Source organism: Hemicordylus capensis, chromosome 5, assembly GCF_027244095.1.
Source record: "Hemicordylus capensis ecotype Gifberg chromosome 5, rHemCap1.1.pri, whole genome shotgun sequence".
NCBI classification, from domain to species: domain Eukaryota; kingdom Metazoa; phylum Chordata; class Lepidosauria; order Squamata; family Cordylidae; genus Hemicordylus; species Hemicordylus capensis.
The window spans coordinates 41,119,904-41,138,113 of record NC_069661.1 but is presented as its reverse complement, the minus strand read 5'-3'; the positions used below and the strand labels follow the sequence as shown (position 1 = coordinate 41,138,113).

The 18,210-nt window shown below is 44.1% G+C and overlaps 1 protein-coding gene across 5 annotated transcripts in view; it reads right to left on the bottom strand.

Annotated features, from left to right (window-relative positions):
- LOC128327611 (formin-F-like) overlaps nt 1–16,784 on the bottom strand; it is an 88,336-nt gene extending 71,552 nt beyond the window's left edge. For 3 of the 5 annotated variants that reach the window (XM_053256605.1, XM_053256609.1, XM_053256607.1), the window contains exons 1-2: nt 16,612–16,784; nt 116–264 (exon numbers count right to left, since the gene is read on the bottom strand). Coding sequence is in view for 2 of the 5 variants with exons in the window: in XM_053256602.1 (XP_053112577.1) it covers nt 16,612–16,645 (34 nt within the window). In the remaining 3 variants the exon portion in view is untranslated. The remainder of the gene's footprint in view (nt 1–115; nt 265–16,611) is intronic. The other 2 variants (XM_053256602.1, XM_053256604.1) reach the window with 1 other exon arrangement.
- Between the last annotated feature and the right edge of the window lie 1,426 nt (nt 16,785–18,210).

The following is an 18,210-nucleotide window of genomic DNA, read 5'->3' as shown; positions in this document are numbered from 1 at the left end:
CCCCGTGGCGCAGTGAGCGGCAAGCCGAGGTGAGCGGGCTGGGAGGAGGCTGCTTGGCGAGAAGAGGGCGCGCCGGGGGAGCCCCATCGCGGAGCCCCCGGCCGCGCCGACCCACCGTGGTCCGCTCCCGGTCCAGGAGGCGGATCCGCCGCCGCGCGCTCTAAACTTCTTGGCGTCGGGGAGTCGTTCTGACTTTCCAGCGTGTGCAGAGGGCCTTCCCCGGCTTGGCTCGGCTCGGCTCAGCTCCACTGCAGGCAGGCAGCCCTGCGCAGATAATAATAATTTTTAATTATTTTTAAAGCAGATAATAACCAAGCACTTCTGATATGAGAGCTGTGTTGCACTAGAAAAGCTTTAAAGAAAAATTAATAATATGGCACTAAAATCAGTCCACTTGGATATAATTCATGACCTTTATTTAGTGTTTGATGATAGTCATTGATTGATGACTCTCTCCCTCACTTCCTATCATCTATCTATCTCTTTCCTTCCTTCCTTCCTTCTCTCTCTCTCTCACTCGCTCTCCCTTACTCCTTCACTTCTTGTCTAGCTATCTGTCTATGTATCTATCTCTTTCCTTCCCCCTTCCTTCCTTCCTTCCTTCCTTCCTCTCTCTCTCTCACTCACTCTCCCTCACTCCTTCTCTCTCTTTCCTTCCCTCTGCCTTTCTTTCTTTCTCTCTCTCTCTCCCTCACTTCCTATCATCTATCTATCTATCTATCTATCTATCTATCTATCTATCTATCTATCTATCTCTTTCCTTCCTTCCCTCTTTCCTTCTTTCCTTCCTTCTCTCTCTCTCTCAAGCACTCGCTCTCCCTTACTTGTCGTCTATTTATCTGTCTATGTATCTATCTCTTTCCTTCCCCCTTCCTTCCTTCCTTCCTGGATATAAATGTTTGCTTTAAGTGAAATGCAATTTGATGTTTCTGTACCTGACTTGGCTGCTGGCTTGTTGGAACACTGAGAAGGGGGTACAGAGGCTTATTGGAAAGTTGGTAGCCCTGGTGTGGTTTCTTGTGCTATCAAGTTGGTTTTGACTCCTGGTAACCACAGAACCCTGTGGTTTTCTTTGGTAGAATACAGGAGCGGTTTACCATTGCCTCCTTCCACGTAGTATGAAATGTTGCCTTTCAGCATCTTCCTATATCACTGCTGCCTGATATAGGTGTTTCCATTCGAACCAGCAACCTTTTGCTCCCTAGGCAAGTTACTTCCCTGCTGTGCCATTAGGTGTGGCTTGTATTCCTTGTCAATCTAGGAGTAGGCAGTTGTGGTGTGTGTGTGTAGGATCTTGATTATGGAAGTTGGCTGAGTGTCAGGATGGGACAGGTGTCTTGTGTGTGTGCTGCAGTAGTATTTAGGAACATAGGAAGCTGCCATATACTGAGTCAGACCATTGGTCTATCTAGCTCAGTATTGTCTACCCAGTCTGGCAGCGGCTTCTCCAAGGTTGCAGGCAGGAGTCTCTTGCAGCCCTATCTTGGAGATGCTGCCATGGAGGGAACTTTGGACCTAGATGCTCTTCCCAGAGTGGCTCCATCTCCTGAGGGGAATATCTTCCAATGCTCACACTTCTAGTCTCCCATTCAAATGCAAACCAGGGTGGACCCTGCTTAGCTAAGGGGACCAGTCATGCTTGCTACCACAAGACCAGCTCTCCTCCTCCACAACATAGGAGTATATACTGCATGTTGGCATCTGATGTAGGAATCTGCTTATGGTGGGCAAACATGTGTTATGTATGCACAGTATGTTGGGGGTGTGGCGGGGGGGCACCAGAAGGTGATCTCGCCTAGGGCGCAAAAAACCCTAGCACCGGCCCTGGCAGTTGGCTTACTTTGCAGAAAGACTGCATCACCAACAGTCAAGGACTGAAATGCAATTAAGAGACTTGTTAAGTACCTAAAGGGTACTGCACACTTTAAGCTCAAGCTACCAGCTAACAGTCCACCAAAACTAGAAGCATACATAAATGCAGACTGGGGTGGAGTCCTAACAGAAAGGAAATCCACCAGCGGTCACATAAATTTCTATGAAGATGGAGTCATAAGCTGGTCAAGCACCAAGCAAGACATAACAGCATCATCGACCACTGAAACAGAATATGTATCAGCTGCACAGGGCTGTCACGAGATACAATGGCTGTGTCAACTACTGAAAGATCTAGGTATAGATGTACCACAGCCCATACCAGTGTATGAAGACAACCAAAGCTGCATTCAACTCTCCAAACAAGATGTAAAGAGGCGTACCAAGTATATTGATGTGAAGTACCATGTAGTGAGAAGTCTGCAAAAGGATGGACTAATCAAGCTGATCTACTGCCCAACAAATGAAATGCTTGCAGATCTTCTCACTAAGCCACTACCAAGACCCTGCTTTGAAAAGCTGAGAGAGAAAATGAATCTTGTGGACTGAGTCACGAGACATCGAGAGGGGGTGTTGGAAGTGAAGGACTTTGCGCTGTCTCTTGTCTCAAAGACAGTGGAGGACAGACTAGTGAGTCAGAGGGAGAGGGTCAAGACATTGGTCATCCCTTCTCTACTGCTTTGACCCTATCCCTTTGGAATGTAGATTGCTACTCTTAGAGACTAACTTCCTTCCTGTTTTGCACTTCCCCCTCCTTTTCTCTTCCTGTTCCTTCTACCTTGCAACATGCAAGCTCCTCTCCCTGCACCATGTGTGCAGAGATGCAGAATCCATCTGCATCTAGCTAGATTAGAGATCCTAACTCCTCTCTTTCCTATCTAGAATGGAGTTCTCTAATAAATACCACTTATATTGATTTGGAACTATGAACTGGCTCCAAGTTACTTTACTCTCAGCATACACGCATGCCTAGCTAAATTCCGCTGTGTTGTGCCTCTATGCACTCTGCTATAATGGAAAAGGGTTTCTCCTACCAGAGAGAATTCCCAACACCACTGGCATCTCCAGATGGAGCTGAGAGAGACTCCTGCCTGTAACCTTGAAGAAGCTGCTACCAGTCTGTGTAGACAATATTGAGCTAGATGGACTAATAGTCTGACTTGATAGAAGGCAGCTTCATATGTTCCTATAACAACCACAAAGGATGTTGTGATGAACAGCATGGCCTCTTCCTTATCACATGTGCTGGGGGCCATATCAATTGAATGCAAGCTGCTCGCCGTCCACATCGGTGGTGTGGCTGCTTTGCCCCAGCCCCTCCCCTCAGAGCACGTGGGGACTGGGAGCGGACTCCCATTGGTCTCGGCCACTTCTGGGGGAGGGGCCAGAAGGTCTGAAGCTGGCAGCGCACCTGCGCCGGCCTTCAGTTCACCTCTGTCATTGAGCCCTCCCTCCCATCCTGCGGATATAGACTGGGTGTTAGCTGGTCGCCATTTGGGGCCGGGCAGGAATTTTTTGGGTTTACACCTGATTGGCTGTTGGTGTGCGCCTTTTTTCTCCTGCCTCAGGCTATATCTATGTTAAAAGTAGCTAGCCAGAGCAGTGTGTAGGGGCCTCGCGTTGCAGACGGGCAGGTTCAATGCAGTGGGGAACAGCTAAGAAAATGGGTGTGGCAACTTAGGTAAGCTTTTAAGTCAAGGAGGAGGAGCGGATCCCTTGAGGCTTGACAGATGCTATGCAGGTGACATCTTTTCCGTATGGCTGTGCAGCATTGGAGGGGTGGTGTTTGATAGTCGAAACCTGACCTTAGGTCAGCAAAGAAGGGCACCTACGTTTTAGAGCGGAGGAGTGGCCTAGAGCCAAGGTGCTATTGCCACGGTCATTTAGGTGATGGTGGCCATGGCTGTGACTGGCCAGCTAGCTACCGCACTGTAGGGGGATGAACCAATCCCAGCTAATATGCCTGTATGCACAATACATCTACGCCTCAATAAAGAATTGGCCAATTCCACCATAGCAACTTTTCCACATCTCCTTGGGTCTGGGTGCAATGGCCTAGTGTTGATGAGAATACAAATTACATTAACTTGAATTTTTCTAAGGCTTGTTATGATTATCAGTGGAGCTGGAGTGCTCAGGGGTGAACATCCATCAGCTACATGAAAAAGGAAAGGCTAATCTTTGCCCACCCAGACCCACCCAGGGTTAGGTCTACAGAATTCATGGTCAGCTTCAGCTTAGCTTAACTGAAAGCAGTGAAATTCTACACTGCAAGGCAGGATGGCCTAAATGTGTCCATGACCTAAATCTGCATTGCAGATATTTTAATAATAAATCATAGTTTCCATGAACTGACTGCTTTCAATATTGTCTAGCTGGTGCTTTTAATGCACAAAGTGCTTTACTAGATTGACTGCTCTCATTAAAAAGGTGATGTGGCAGAAGCCGTTACTATTCCTACATTTGCACATGAAGAACCCCTACACAAACACAGCAGCTTCAGTTAGGTGCCAATTCAAATAATATTGCTAGTATGTTTGCTGTGTGAAGCTTGAACAAATGTTTGTAAACACACTGGAACATGTGAAGGACCCACACTGGAATGCTTTGCCCACATGCTGTGCAGAGTTCTGTAGACATTTTGCACACCACGGGCACTGCCGCATGTTCCTCAAGCAATGTTTAAGAAGTTTTGCAAGAGCACTCTTGCACTATTACTTGAATGTTGCAACGGGAACACGCAGCAGCATCCACAGTGCACAGAATTCCCACAGGAAACTGCGCAGTATGTGGGCCTCTGATTGGCTGCACTTCCCTGACACATGACCATGATGGCTTGGATACTAACTTCTGTTAATGGGAGTTTAGGTACTACTATCAGTAGTAGTAGTAGTAGTAGTAGTAGTAGTAGTAGTAGTAGAATCTCCCTACAAGACAGCAGAAGAATGCTTCAGTTTCCAGAGAGCAATCCTGGCTCCCAGAGTGCAATCCTGCATCCCAGGGTGCTTCAGCTTGCTCTTCAGCACTCCCATTCCTTTCTACAAGTTTAAGATTGTTCTCACAACTACTCCAGGTAGGGCTGGGGAGAGCAGGGGGAGGGAGGCAGGACACAATCTACAGGACACAATTCCCCCACATGATCTTTGCCACTCAATGATCACTCGTGCTGCATGCCCACACGATTGGTGCATGAGCAATCAGCGAGGGGGATGGGGGAAAGCAAGGGGAAAAGGGATGGGGGAAAGCAGACTGTGGCCTCCTGCATCCCACAATGCACCGCGTGAGGAGAGTGGTGCACTGAGGGATTTCCTCATTGGCCAGCACTCTTGCTGTCTGGCTCTATGAAAGCTTGGGCTGTACATCTGTGGTACATTTTGTGCAGGCAGTCTGAACATTCATACAACCGAGGAGTGGTGTAGCATGCACCCTTCTACCTCACTAAAAGCCCGGGTACAAAACCCAGACTACCCTGGTGAAGAGCACTGGGATTGGAACCAATCCTGGTGCTCTATACCAGTGTTTCTCAACTGCTGGTCTGTGGACCAGTGCCAGTCCATGAGGAGTTGAGTGCCGGTCCATGAGGAATTAACACCCGCCCCCCCCAAAAAAAAACCACACAATTTTGAGCCAGTAGGGGGCCACTGCCACTGGAAGCTTTCCAGGGGTAATTTCTAGGCAGGCAGCTCTTGCTAGGGATGTGCAAACTCAAACTGGTTCGAATTTGAACTGGGGTGGCTCAATGGTTCGAATTCGAACCAAACCAGCCATCAGGTTCGAGTTGCAAGTTTGAATTCGAACCAAACTGGGGGAGGTTTGTTTTGAACCGGTTTGAACGAGTCTGGACCTCCAAACGTGGGTGAGGTGGTAGCTGGCACCCATGGGTACCTACCACCCAGACCCCAAAGCAATCAGACACTTGTACGATTTTTAATGAATTTTTGAAATTTATTTATATTTTTCTCTCATAGGGTATAATGGGACTTGAACCAGCCCATTATTCCCTATTGTGGAGCTCCCATGGATGCCAACAACCCCCAAACCCCAAAGCAATTGGACACCCTTACGATTTTTTAAATGAATATTTGAAATATTTTTAATTATTTTTCTCATAGGGTATAATGGGACCCGAACCAGCCCATTATCCCCTATTGTGGAGCAGCTAGGGGCACAAAAGTGGGGATTCTGGTAGGCACCCAGGGGTGCCTACCACCCACAAAACCAGCAATCGGACACTCCTCCGATTATTGGTGAATTTTAAAAGTATTTTTGAATTCCTCATAGGGAATATTGAGGATTGCAGGAAATGTATAGCTTCACGATTGTATAGCTTCACGATTGCAGGAAATGTATAGCTTCACATCGGGAGGAAAAGGGTGTCCTAGAGTGGAGTGTGGTGGGTAGTAGTGCCAAAGGGGGGCAAGGAAGCTATCAGAATTATGTAAAAGGAAATGGGCAAAGGGCTGGTATTTAAGTGATTTTTGAAGTTTATGAGTTAGAAAATGAGAGTGGGTTCATGGTTTGTCATTGAATATCTTATATGCTACCAAAGAATATACACTCAGAACACCTCAGAAACAATAAAACCCAGTACACCATGGGTTAGCAACCCATGGGGGTGGTTGGCACCCTCGCTCTGGGCCACCCCAGCACCCAAGTGCAGTTATGGGGCTGCTGAAACCTCCATTCTTCCCTATGGAGAAAAACCTTAAAGCCACTTGTGGGGTGCTGGGGTGGCCCAGAGTGAGTGGTGGTGTAGTGCAGGTATTCTCAATGTGTGAGTCCCCTGATGTAATTGGACTTCAACTCCCATAATTCCCAGTCAAAGACCACTGAGGGGACCCACACGTTGAGAAACCCTGGTGTAGTGCACAGAGCATGAACAGCTATACATTTGCTGCAATCCTCATTATTCCCTATGAGGAATTCAAAAATGCTTTTAAAATTCACCAATAATCGGAGTGTCCGATTGCCTTGGGATTTTGTGGGTGCCTACCAGCCACCCTGGGTGCCTACCAGCCACCTCACTTTTGTGCCCCTAGCTGCTCCACAATATGGGATAATGGGCTGGTTTGGGTCCCATTATACCCTATGAGAAAAATAATTAAAAATATTTCAAATATTCATTTAAAAAAATTGTAGGGGTGTCCTATTGCTTCTGGGTTTGGGTGGTTGTTGGCACCCATGGGTGCTCCATGGGCTGGTTTGAGTCCCATTATACTCTAATGGGCTGGTTCGAGTCCCATTATAATCTATGGGAGAAAACTATAAATAAATTTCAAAAATTCATAAATATCGTACGAGTGTCCGATTGCTTTGGGGTTTGAGTGGTAGGTTACCATGGGTGCCAGCTACCACCCCACCCACTTTTGGAGTTTGAACCAGTTCGAATTTGAACCAAACCAGGGGGGTTCGAGCAAAACCAAAACCAAACCACCCCCTCCTGGTTTGAACCCGGTTCAAATTCCAACTGAACCGGGCAAACCGGTTTTGTGCACATCCCTAGCCCTCGCTGCTGGGATAACATAATCCCAGCAACGAGGGCTCCCTGCCTAAAACTGAGCTGTGGAGACCTCCTGGCAGTGGCAGCCTCCACTGGTTTAACATTGTTTTGGGGGGTGCCTGGGGATGGGGGCGAGCAAGAGGGCAACCCATTTACTAACTGCTGATCTGGGAAACTGTGCACAAATAATTCACCAGTCCATGACTCCAAAAACATTGAGAAATACTGCTCTATACAAGCAGCCCTACCTGGGTAGGACTATGCAAGCCCAGGTAGGATTGCTCGTGTAAACAACCTTATTGTCTCACAAAGAAGCCCCCTCTCTTCCCCAAGCTGCTTTCTTTGTTCTTTTCTCATTCACACATCAGCCCTTCCAATCAGGTGAAGGATAGTTTATGTGTGTACCCTCTTTGAAGACACTGATGGTTTTTCCACCTTCTAGGATAAGGATACTCCAGAGCAGACTGACTTCTCAATTAGTAGTTACCTTAAGCAATATCAATTGGCCTCTTAATCTATTAGCCTAGCAAAGCAACAGCTGACCAGCATTCATGACTACAAACTCAATCCAATATTCTACCATGGAAATCACCACCTGCATTAACCGTAGTACATTTTGTGCATCTTTGAGTAGTTTATGCCTCCTGGTGAAACCAGAACAAAATATGCTGATTATTATTTAATATTATCCTGTAGTTCAAATTAGGGCTTAACATGAGGAAGCAGACAGCTAAAACACGTGTGTGTGTGTGTGTGTGTGTGTGTGTGTGTGTGTGCGCGCCTCTCTCTCTCTCTCTGTAGAATATATATATATATATTCTTGGCAGAAACATGTGGCTGTGAAATCCCCATCTTGCTTATTTGCTCTTTGACAATGACCAAGCAGAAATTCGAGAGGGACTTTTAGAACAAAGTGTGCCTTTGTGGCACATGTCAAAAGAGCTTTATTACTGTTTTGATCCTGATCGCTCACTAGATAAAAGGAAAGGTCTTTGTGACCCACACAATGGCTGCAATTTGAGACATCATGGCATGTAATAATGCCATAGTAAGAAGAAACACTATTCTCCCCTCCCCCAGACACACACACACTGCCTCACTTTCTTGCCTCTTTGAATTATAACTTTCATGACTTTTGTATTGATTTCCTCTATGACAATGGCCCCTACAAAGCTGGTAAAAGAGAGGATTGTGAGGGAAGCAGCATCTCTTTCCTCTCCTGCTTTCATACTTTTCAGATTTTTAAGTGTTTGTTCATTTTACAGAAGAAAATTAGCAAGGACACATATTATTCAATTAAAAAGAAACTGTAATGAAAATGATTCAGGGGGTGATGGTCTTGTGGAGATATTTTTGAAAAATCAGAATGAGGGAGATAATTAGCTAACCTCAGAGGGTCCTTGTTGTTGTTTTAAATAGGATACACTGCCCAGCACTTTCCCTGTTTTTCTGGAAGCAAAAGTAGAAAGAATTCTAACTCTTGGGATAGGAATGATGGTCAACAGGATAACCACACAGCAACCCCAGCCATCTTTACATGGATGGTGGAGGAGGGAATACTGTGCTGATCTTCCATTTCAGGTATGCAAATATCTACTGTGAGCATCTTCTAAAGGTGACCTGCCTCCTCTGCTACTGAGATTCAAGCCAGTTTTTAATAAAACCCTTGTAAGTTGTATTAGTATGTTTGTTTTTTGTAAGTTTTTGTTTTGTTTTCTGGTCTTGGACCATAATCAACTTGTATGTATATTAACTAAGCAAAGAGGCATGCTGGTGGTTCTCTTCTTTTTAACAGAAGCAACTGTCCCTGAAACACCAGCACAGTTTCTCTTCAGTGGCTGTTGTTGAAGTCTTATTCATCTTTCCTTTTAAATCAGGAGCCCTTGGGGGACAGGGAATCATTGCATTCGTTTTTCTATGTAAGCTGCTTTGAACATTTGTTGAAGAGCAGTGTATAAATATACATGATGATGATGATATGGATTCCAAACTTATTAGCTCTTCCTTATTGCTATCAACTAAGGTCGTTGCCATTCACAAATGGCCCTGAGAAAAGAGAGTTCTACTTGTAGATTTGCTTCAATCAAATCTTAATTACTAAAGGTAAAAATGACAAGAGCAACTCCTTTTTTCTATAACAGATCTTTTCAGACTACAACAAAGCAGATGGAAGGAAAGTGAAAGTCCTGTGGAAAGATGTTCAAGTCGTTCTTATGCATTTATTTATTATTTTATTTTATTTTTACATTTTATATCCCGCTCTTCCTCCAAGGAGCCCAGAGCGGTGTCCTACATACTTAGGTTTCTCCTCACAACAACCCTGTGAAGTAGGTTAGGCTGAGAGAGAAGTGACTGGCCCAGAGTCACCCAGCAAGTCTCATGGCTGAATGGGGATTTGAACTCGGGTCTCCATAACTCCATAACATAAGTCCATAACTCTAACCACTATACCACACTGGCTATCAACAGATAGAAACAGATTTTTGAGTGTTTCTTTTCTCTGCTGCATTAAGTAAAAATGTTGGCTGCACTGAAGCTAAAATAGAATTTGAAAGGGCTCTTATGACCTCTTTAGTCATTGAAGACATCAAGCTGCCTTCATTGAAGACATCATTGCCTTCACTGAAGACATCAAGCTGCCATCTACCCCTACCCCTAGCAACAGCTCTCCAGAATTTCAGATGGGGTCTTCCCTAGTCCTGCCTCTGCATGCTAGGATTGCAATTGGGACATTCTGCATTCAGAGCACATCCTTTGCCATTGAGTATGACCCATCTAAAGCCACCTAATGGCACACCAGGCAAATGACTTGACTAGCAAGCCGGTTCAAATCCACACTGATATGTTTCCCGGACTATGGGAAACACCTATATCAGGCAGCAGCGATATAAGAAGATGCTGAAAGGCATCATCTCATACTGTGAGGGAGATGGCAATGGTAAACCCCTCCTGTATTCTACCAAAGAAAACCACAAGGCTCTGTGGTTGCCAGGAATCGACACCAACTTGACGGCACAACTTTATGACCCATCTACATTAACCCTAGGTAGCACCAATCTCCATTCCCAACCTCCCTGCATGGGAGAGCTCCCTACAGATGCTACTCCCCTCCCCCATATGCATTTATTCTACATGAATGAATGAGAGAAAAGGGCGTCCATTGCATTCAGTAAAATAATAATAGTGATTTAGCTAAACTGCCAAATCAATAACACCCACACATGCAGGGACCAATTCTTCACCACAATTAAAGAAAAAAATACAGATTAACTACTAAAATATATATGATCGCTACAATTCTTTAGTTTCTCACAGTTAGGAAACAATTACTTAAGGATGACCAGATATCTCCCATATCATCTCGTATTGTTCTATGTGGTTTCACTCTGCCCTACAATCCACCTTGCCTGGTGTCCAGTTCAACTTGGAGAATTTCTAAAATTGGTTTTGGAAGTGGCACCCCTTTTCCCACCATTTTCTGTTCACACTTTTGTTTTCTTGCAGCTTACTGATGCGCAACAGTGCATGTGTGATCATATAATTGCAGCAACATGCCTTTTAATCAACATTATTTTAAATCAATGCATATAAGTGCATGAGTCGCTTGCAAGAAACAAACCCCCAACTTATGCGCAGCAGCCTGAGGAACATTCTGAAATCACCACAGGCAAGCAGCTGTTTCCGCTATTCTTACCCGTTGTGAGTTAAAAACAACTACATGCAGTTTTCCAGACTGGCAATGTTTTGTGGTGAAATATCTTGATTAAGTTAGATTTCAACCAGGAATGCTTCCCTCCCCGCCCGCCCCCCGCCCCCGCCCCATAGCTGTGATATTCCCGTTTATCTTGAAAATGTGTCAAAACCTCAAAGTTCCAAACATTTGGGTTAAGGAAACATATGTTCCTTGTTGCTATTTTTTGTGGAAAGAAGGCATCAAAGTATTAGAAAGATTGCCAAGCAATGAACGATTTAACTGTTGCAAATGGAGACCTTCAGCTAACCAAGTACAATGTGTTCGCAAGTAGAAAAATATTTTCCTTCTTTGCACTGTCATGGGGGCTTCACTGCAGTCACCTTGATAATCTTGTGCATGGTTTAATATTCACTGTAGTTCACTAGGCTCCTGCTGTGGAGATTCTACCACATGCAACCATTGTTTGCAGTTACGTATAACAGTATTTCTCAACCATTTTATTGCAGAAGAACTATCTGAAAGGATTTCATTATACAGGCCAAAAAAAATGGCAAGTAAAATATACTAGAAAGTTGCAGCTGCAGGCCTAAGTCTCATCTCACTTTTTGTGATTTTGGCAAAATGAAAGAAGCAACAGTTGTCAAAATGGGAAGTGGACCAATTTCCAATGGGACCCAGTCAGGACTAACTTAAAATGGAGGCTGCCATGGTGTATGTGTAGGGGAACAATGGCAGTTCAGTCCCCAAATAGCAAAGCACAAACCAGTTTGGTGAGAAAGCAGCAAAGCAAGAGGTCTTGAGACAGGTTTTTTTATTAGTATGGAATAACTCCAAGGATTTTTTAAAGAAAAGGTTACAAACAAATGTGGAAAAGTCTGCAAAAAAACAATATACATAAAGCCACAAGTAAGGTTGCCACTAACCATCAATTGTTGGAGCATGCTCAGGGGCCTGACTTCCAGTGCCAGGATGTCTATGCCAACACTGAGCATGTGGTCCAAAGAAACCATTTTTGGCATATTCTACCCTACTTGCAGTTACAAACCAAACATTGGTAACCAAGATTTGAAGTATGTTATAGATGTTGGATTTGGTACCACAAGTAGGATAGCAACTGCTAGCATAGGTAGGTTCCGACAACACACCCAGTGTTGGCATAACTGTCCAAACACCGGGAACTGATAGTTCATAGCAAACATTTGTTGAAAAGTAGTAGTAGTAGAAGTAGAAAAATTAAAGCAGTCCTAAGTACAGGATTAACACCATTCAGCTCTTATTATCCTCAAATTTCTGAGCAAATGCCGGCCAGCGCTGCTTATGCAGCATGGCCACGAGCTGCTCTCCCTGCCAGGAGAGTTAAGGCAGGGAAAGCAGCTCCCAGCCATGCTGTGAACACAGCACTGTTGGTATTTGCTCTGAAACGGAGTGTGCGGCCCCGTTTCAGAGCAAAGCCGTGCTTCCTCATCAGTCACAGGGGGCATGGGGCTTGCTTCCCCCACTCCCCCAGGCAAGCACACATGGTGGCGGTGGGCAGCCGAGTGTGTGAGGCTGCCCACTGCTCGCTGGCACAGTGGGGCCCATCCATACGTGGGGCCCAGGGCTACCACCCCAGTTGCCCCATCCTAAGGTCAGGCCTGCTTAGATCTGTACCTGGCTGCTAACAGAAAGCACCCCTAAGGCAATTCTTCCTAATAACCACACAGAACATAAACACTTTAAGCAAGTTTGTGATTTCCCCCTCCCATTTAGATGTCTTGGTATTTTTTTATTCTTCCCATCTTAAGAATGCTGTAGGATCAACTGGACTGTGCATTTCCTATCTTTGTAGCATTTAGTATGATGAACACATTTGCCTTTAGTCTGAATTTACTAAAGCTGCTGTCATTGAATAATAACTAATGTTACAGCCTTGGATATCTTGTTTTCCTCAACAAAGCAGCTTTTGTGCAAGATGAAATCTATCTGATGACTTCTTGTTTTAGAAGATGCCATTAATCCAAAGTAAATGGGTCTTGCTTGGCAGCCTCTTTGGTTTATCTCCAGGAAGTGAAAGTACACCTTGTAAATGACAACATTACTTTAAAAATTGGATTGTTTAGAACATTTTTGTATTCCCCTCCTCTGTTTTCCCTTCTTGTGACTGCCAAAAGACCTACTTCTTTAAATGTTATGATACACTGGTTTCTTCAGTCCTCTTATCAGTATCACTTTGGATGGTTTCATTAAATGGAAGCCTGATGGAAATTACTAATAAAAGTGGATCGATGAGTGAAATGGATATCATTAGAGGTTGTCTTTGTTTGTGTTTAAATTCTAACATAGTTTGGAATGAACTGGATGAAATTTTTTACCAAACACACCATAGCCAAGAGCCAACTCTGCCCTACTAATGTCATAATTTTAATGCAAATATCAAATGATTACCCATTCCTTTTCTAACTCATCTTCTATCTCTGTGAGTGTGGTAGGAAGAGTGAAGATGGGAGTGCATAATGAAAGCCATGTAACTCATACAGCTATTGTGAATTATTATTTTTTTTACAGTAATGAGTTAATTCCATTCTGTTCTTGTCCAGTTCAAAAAGAATCAACAATAAACCCAGAATCAACAATAAATCCTCAAATCAACAAAAAAAAATCCAGAGTTAAAACTCAATTTGTCTACTATGCTACTAGCTGATAGCTACTATGCTACTAGCTGAATAACTTACCAGTTCATTCACTGATATTGGAATCTGTTGTTAACCTTGCATTAATTGGTTGCTGGTGTTCAGCCTTCTCAAGTAATTGGTGGTTTTTTTTACTATACATTAAGATTGCTGCCAATCATTAGATACTAGGCCAGAAAAAATGCAAGTTATGAATTCTGCACACAAACACTACAGTGCACCCCAGCTTTACACCTTTTAGCTAACAATGCTTTACAAAGTATCATAAAACCATGGCTAGAAGACTGAGAAGTCTCTCTTCATACTGACTTTTCTCCTTTGTTTGGGTAAAGGAACCACAAGTCTGCTATCTCATGTTGTATTTATAAACCATAAGACGACTTTGTGTGCTTGTATTGAGCTGGCATAGTAACCACAGTGGAGGGTCGTAGCTAGATTTGTAGTGCAAAGTACATTGTATAGTGCTATGTAAATGCATGTGCATTGTGGGGCCACTTGGAATTCTGTCCTGTAACAAGGGGCATATCGGGACAGTTTGCACCATTTTGTACATTAACCAAGAATGCATGCATCTGTGTTGCTCCACAGTATGTAGGTAAGCCAGCCAATCAGCCCAGATCAGAGAAGCCTCTTCCACTCACTGAGTGACTGCCTGCCATTTTTCTCTCAGTCACCTTAGCCATTGATTACTCATGGGACTATCCCAACTTTACACTGTTGGACTGATAGTGAGTCAGTTCCACATTATATCCAGATTGTCCCTAGCAACATAAGGGTGTATTCCATAATGTTTACATTACACACTTTTAACAATGCTCAGATTGGGGGTGAGGGGAGTTGTAGTAGTAGCAGGAACTAGCGCGCGCGCTCTCTCTCTCTCAGCTTTTATTTTTGATCAATAGGAAGCCATAAAGCAGGCCGACTTGCAAAGAGGAAGTATTCAGTGGAAAAGCCCAGGAGTTCAGGCAAGCCCTAACAGTGATTTGTTTCTCCATACTGAACAGGCTACTTTATATGACCAAAAAAAAAAAAAAGCTACAAATCAGGTCTGAAAAATCATAGGAACTCTGAAAACATTGGAAGTCAACAATTTAGAAACAACGTCATCGGAGTGCTCCATATAAAAGAAGAAGAGTGATCAAGGAAACCAATGCCAGAGAAATGTAATAAACAATGGTGATGTAATACCTTGGTAAGGAAATAGTCAAACCATCATTCACCTTCATACAATCTCCTCCTTGTTCTAGAACCATGGACTTTGAAATGTGATAGCAATGCATTTGCTTTGTTCCACTCTTAGCAGTTCCCCTTTCTGTCTTTCTCCATTGCTCTGATATGCTGAATAGAATACCAGGGCCCAATGTCTGTTCTCCCAGGGCTACTGAAAATTATTTTGATCTAAATTTAGAAGATTGGAGAGTACCTCATTCGGTTTTAATGAGCCCCAAAGTTCTTCTCTATGCCTAACTCCAGAGAACTTCATCTGCAGCTCTTGTGATGTCATAGGCACTATCCAATAGGAGTCTATTGCACTACAGCAGACACCATATCCACAGCCAAACACCCATGACAGCTACACTTGCTTGACCAAGAGTCACAGCTGCCAGCAATTTCAGTCAACAATTTGAGTGTTGATGAACAGTGATTACCCATAGTGAGCAGTGACCTGGAAATCTGTCCATACATTTACTAGCATTGTTATAGTAATACATTTGCCTCTGATACAAACTTTGGTCAACATACCCTCCAAAAGTTTGTTTTCAGTATTTCAGGGAATATACGCCCACCCTTGAGATGAGCTGCTTTTCTACATCCCAAAAATAAATACAGGTCCATCCTGAAACCAGTGGAGAAAGGAAAATTTGAACTTATGGACATTTCCAATCTTGAGGTGGCAAAATTCCCACCCAGTGTTTGTTTGTTTTTTGAGGAAAGCCTGGCAATCAAAGATGGAAGTATGAGTCAATATCCTCTAGTTTATGATGAGATTTGTTGTTGTCCAAAAATTCCAGAATCATACTTTTATTTTATTTTTTATTTTAGTCCAGTTAGAGGTTTTTCTTTTCCCCTTACTTCAATGTTTCTTATAGCTGTGTGCACCTGTTAGTGCCTTTATACCACTGAATGTTCTTAGTGCCTTTATACCACTGAATGAGGAGCTGGTCTTGTGGTAGCAAACAGGAATTGTCCCCTTTGCTAAGCAAGGATCACCCTGGTTTGCATTTGAATGGGAGACTACGTGTGAGCACTATAAGATATTTCCCTTGGGGATGGGGCCGCTGTGGGAAGAGCATCTGCATGCTTGCATGCAGAAGGTCCCAAGTTCCCTCTCTGGCATTTCCAAAATAGGGCTGAGAGAGATTCCTGCCTGCAACCTCGGAGAAGCCGCTGCCAGTCCATGTAAGAAGAGGCGCTCTTATCCCTGGACTTCAGGGCCAAAGTCCAGGACATCCACAGCCCCTGGATGCCCCCCAAACCTGCTTAGTTTGTCCTGTGTGATGTGGTCACCCGGTGGAGCATGACGATTTTTAATTTGCAGGAGAGGGCAAAGGCCTCCTAAGGCCTTTAGGTCTAGGCTCCAAAATTACCTAGGTGGACCTCTGCATGTAGGCAATACTGACCTAGATGGCTCAATGGTCAGTATAAAGCAGCTTCCTATGTTCTAGCGTTTTGATATAGTTTTCAGTTGCGAGGGCTAAGGGGCTTTCTTCCAGGCTCTTAGCTTTGTCTAGGAGCTAAGGACACAGGTGAAACTAGGGGTGGGGGGACCAGGGCAGATGCCCTAGGCACCACAGGAGGGGGGCTCACCAGTGCCATGCTGCCCCTCACCTCCTCCCCAATTCGCAGATTTAAAAATAAATAAATAAATAAATTACCTGTAGTCCCTTCGGGGGGCTTCCTAAGGGCCATGGGGGTGGTTTCTTCTGGGGTTTCTGCAAGGGTTTCCCCTCCCCCCCACCAGCCTCTTAGATCACTGCTGCAGCCTGTCTCGGGCTAATTTTCAGGCCTGTTTGGGCCTACAAAGATCAGTGCGGTGGCCATTTTGGAGGTCGCCACACATGCTCAAAAGGCCTCTGTGAGGCCTGGCAAGGCACAGGACCTCGCAAGGACCATTTGAGCATGTGCGGTGGCCATTTTTTTAATTTAAAAAAGGCTGTTCAAAACAAAAATATCCACCGCACATGCTCAAATGGCCTCTGCAAGACCCAAGTCTAGATTTTCCCCTGATCTAGGGAGTCAGAAGTATGCAAAGTTGTTGGCAAGGGACCCAAGCATTTAAAAAACAGATATAAATGGCACAAAAGTAAGTGGACAAAACATCCCTTAAAAAGACAATGTTGGTTTAATACCTTGTAAGCTGGCAAAACTGAAGGGTGGTGGGGAGAGGCAAGGAATAAAATAGAAATATTCATTCGCATGCTGTTTAATTCTCTATACAGAGCTCTATCTTTATCTGCATATTTGTCAAGCCATCTGATTATAAGGTTTGTGGGATTTAAAACTTGGAAAGTGCCTGCCTTTAACTTGTGTGGTGCTTTTTAAAAAACTGAATATCATACTGTTTTGCTGTTCTGTGGCTTGTTACAACTTCCACCTTCTTCCTGATCAGGCTTCTGGATCCAAGCCTATTGTAAGCTGCTGGATAATTTCAGATAGTTTTGGGCCCCTAGGATTTCCCATTGCAGCCATCTCCCTTTAAGGCAAAAGCTGTTTGGACAGGAAAAACAACATCCTTGAATTTTTTGGAGGCAGCAACCTGTAGTGAGGTATGCTGAGGTGGCAGAGCATTTGCTAAAGAGAGCTTTCACTGCTTAGCTCTATGGAGGCATGCCCAGCACATGGATGTGCTGCGTTTCCTTAGGAAGGCAACTGGCACATATATACCACATGTGTGGTTGTATGTGTGTGTGTATGCATGTATGTGTTGCTTACAACCTCTTTCTCCTGAAAGTGTCTGAACTTGTATTTTTGAGCTGATATTATGGTAAAGTTATCTGAAAAATGGGTGTCAGATGTTTGGACAAGGGCGCAATTTCAGTGCTTGCCCTAGGTGCTATTTTCCCTAGATGCGCCTCTAGCTGAGGAAGCCCCTCCCCTTAAGACACCTTGCCTTGAATCTGCTAGCGTTAACTTAGAACATTCTTAGAAATTCATCAAAAAACTATAGAATTCCTTTGGATGATGCAGCAACCGCAGTACATATATCCTGAAGGCAATTTCCTATTCCTGCTGATATGGTCTGAGGTTACTTTGGTACAAGGTGCTGAACAAGTTTTCATTTTCAGGTTGGCAATCAATTTGAAGCCGGCTGAATATTTGAATTCCTTTTTCTTCATGAAGGATGAGGAGGAATTTATGTACACATGCTAATGGGTAGTAGAGGCACATGGTCAGCTTTTTTTCCCCCTTCCCCCCCAAAAGTCTTGCCTTGTCTCCTTGTTTATCCACACACATACACACACTTTGTACAGATC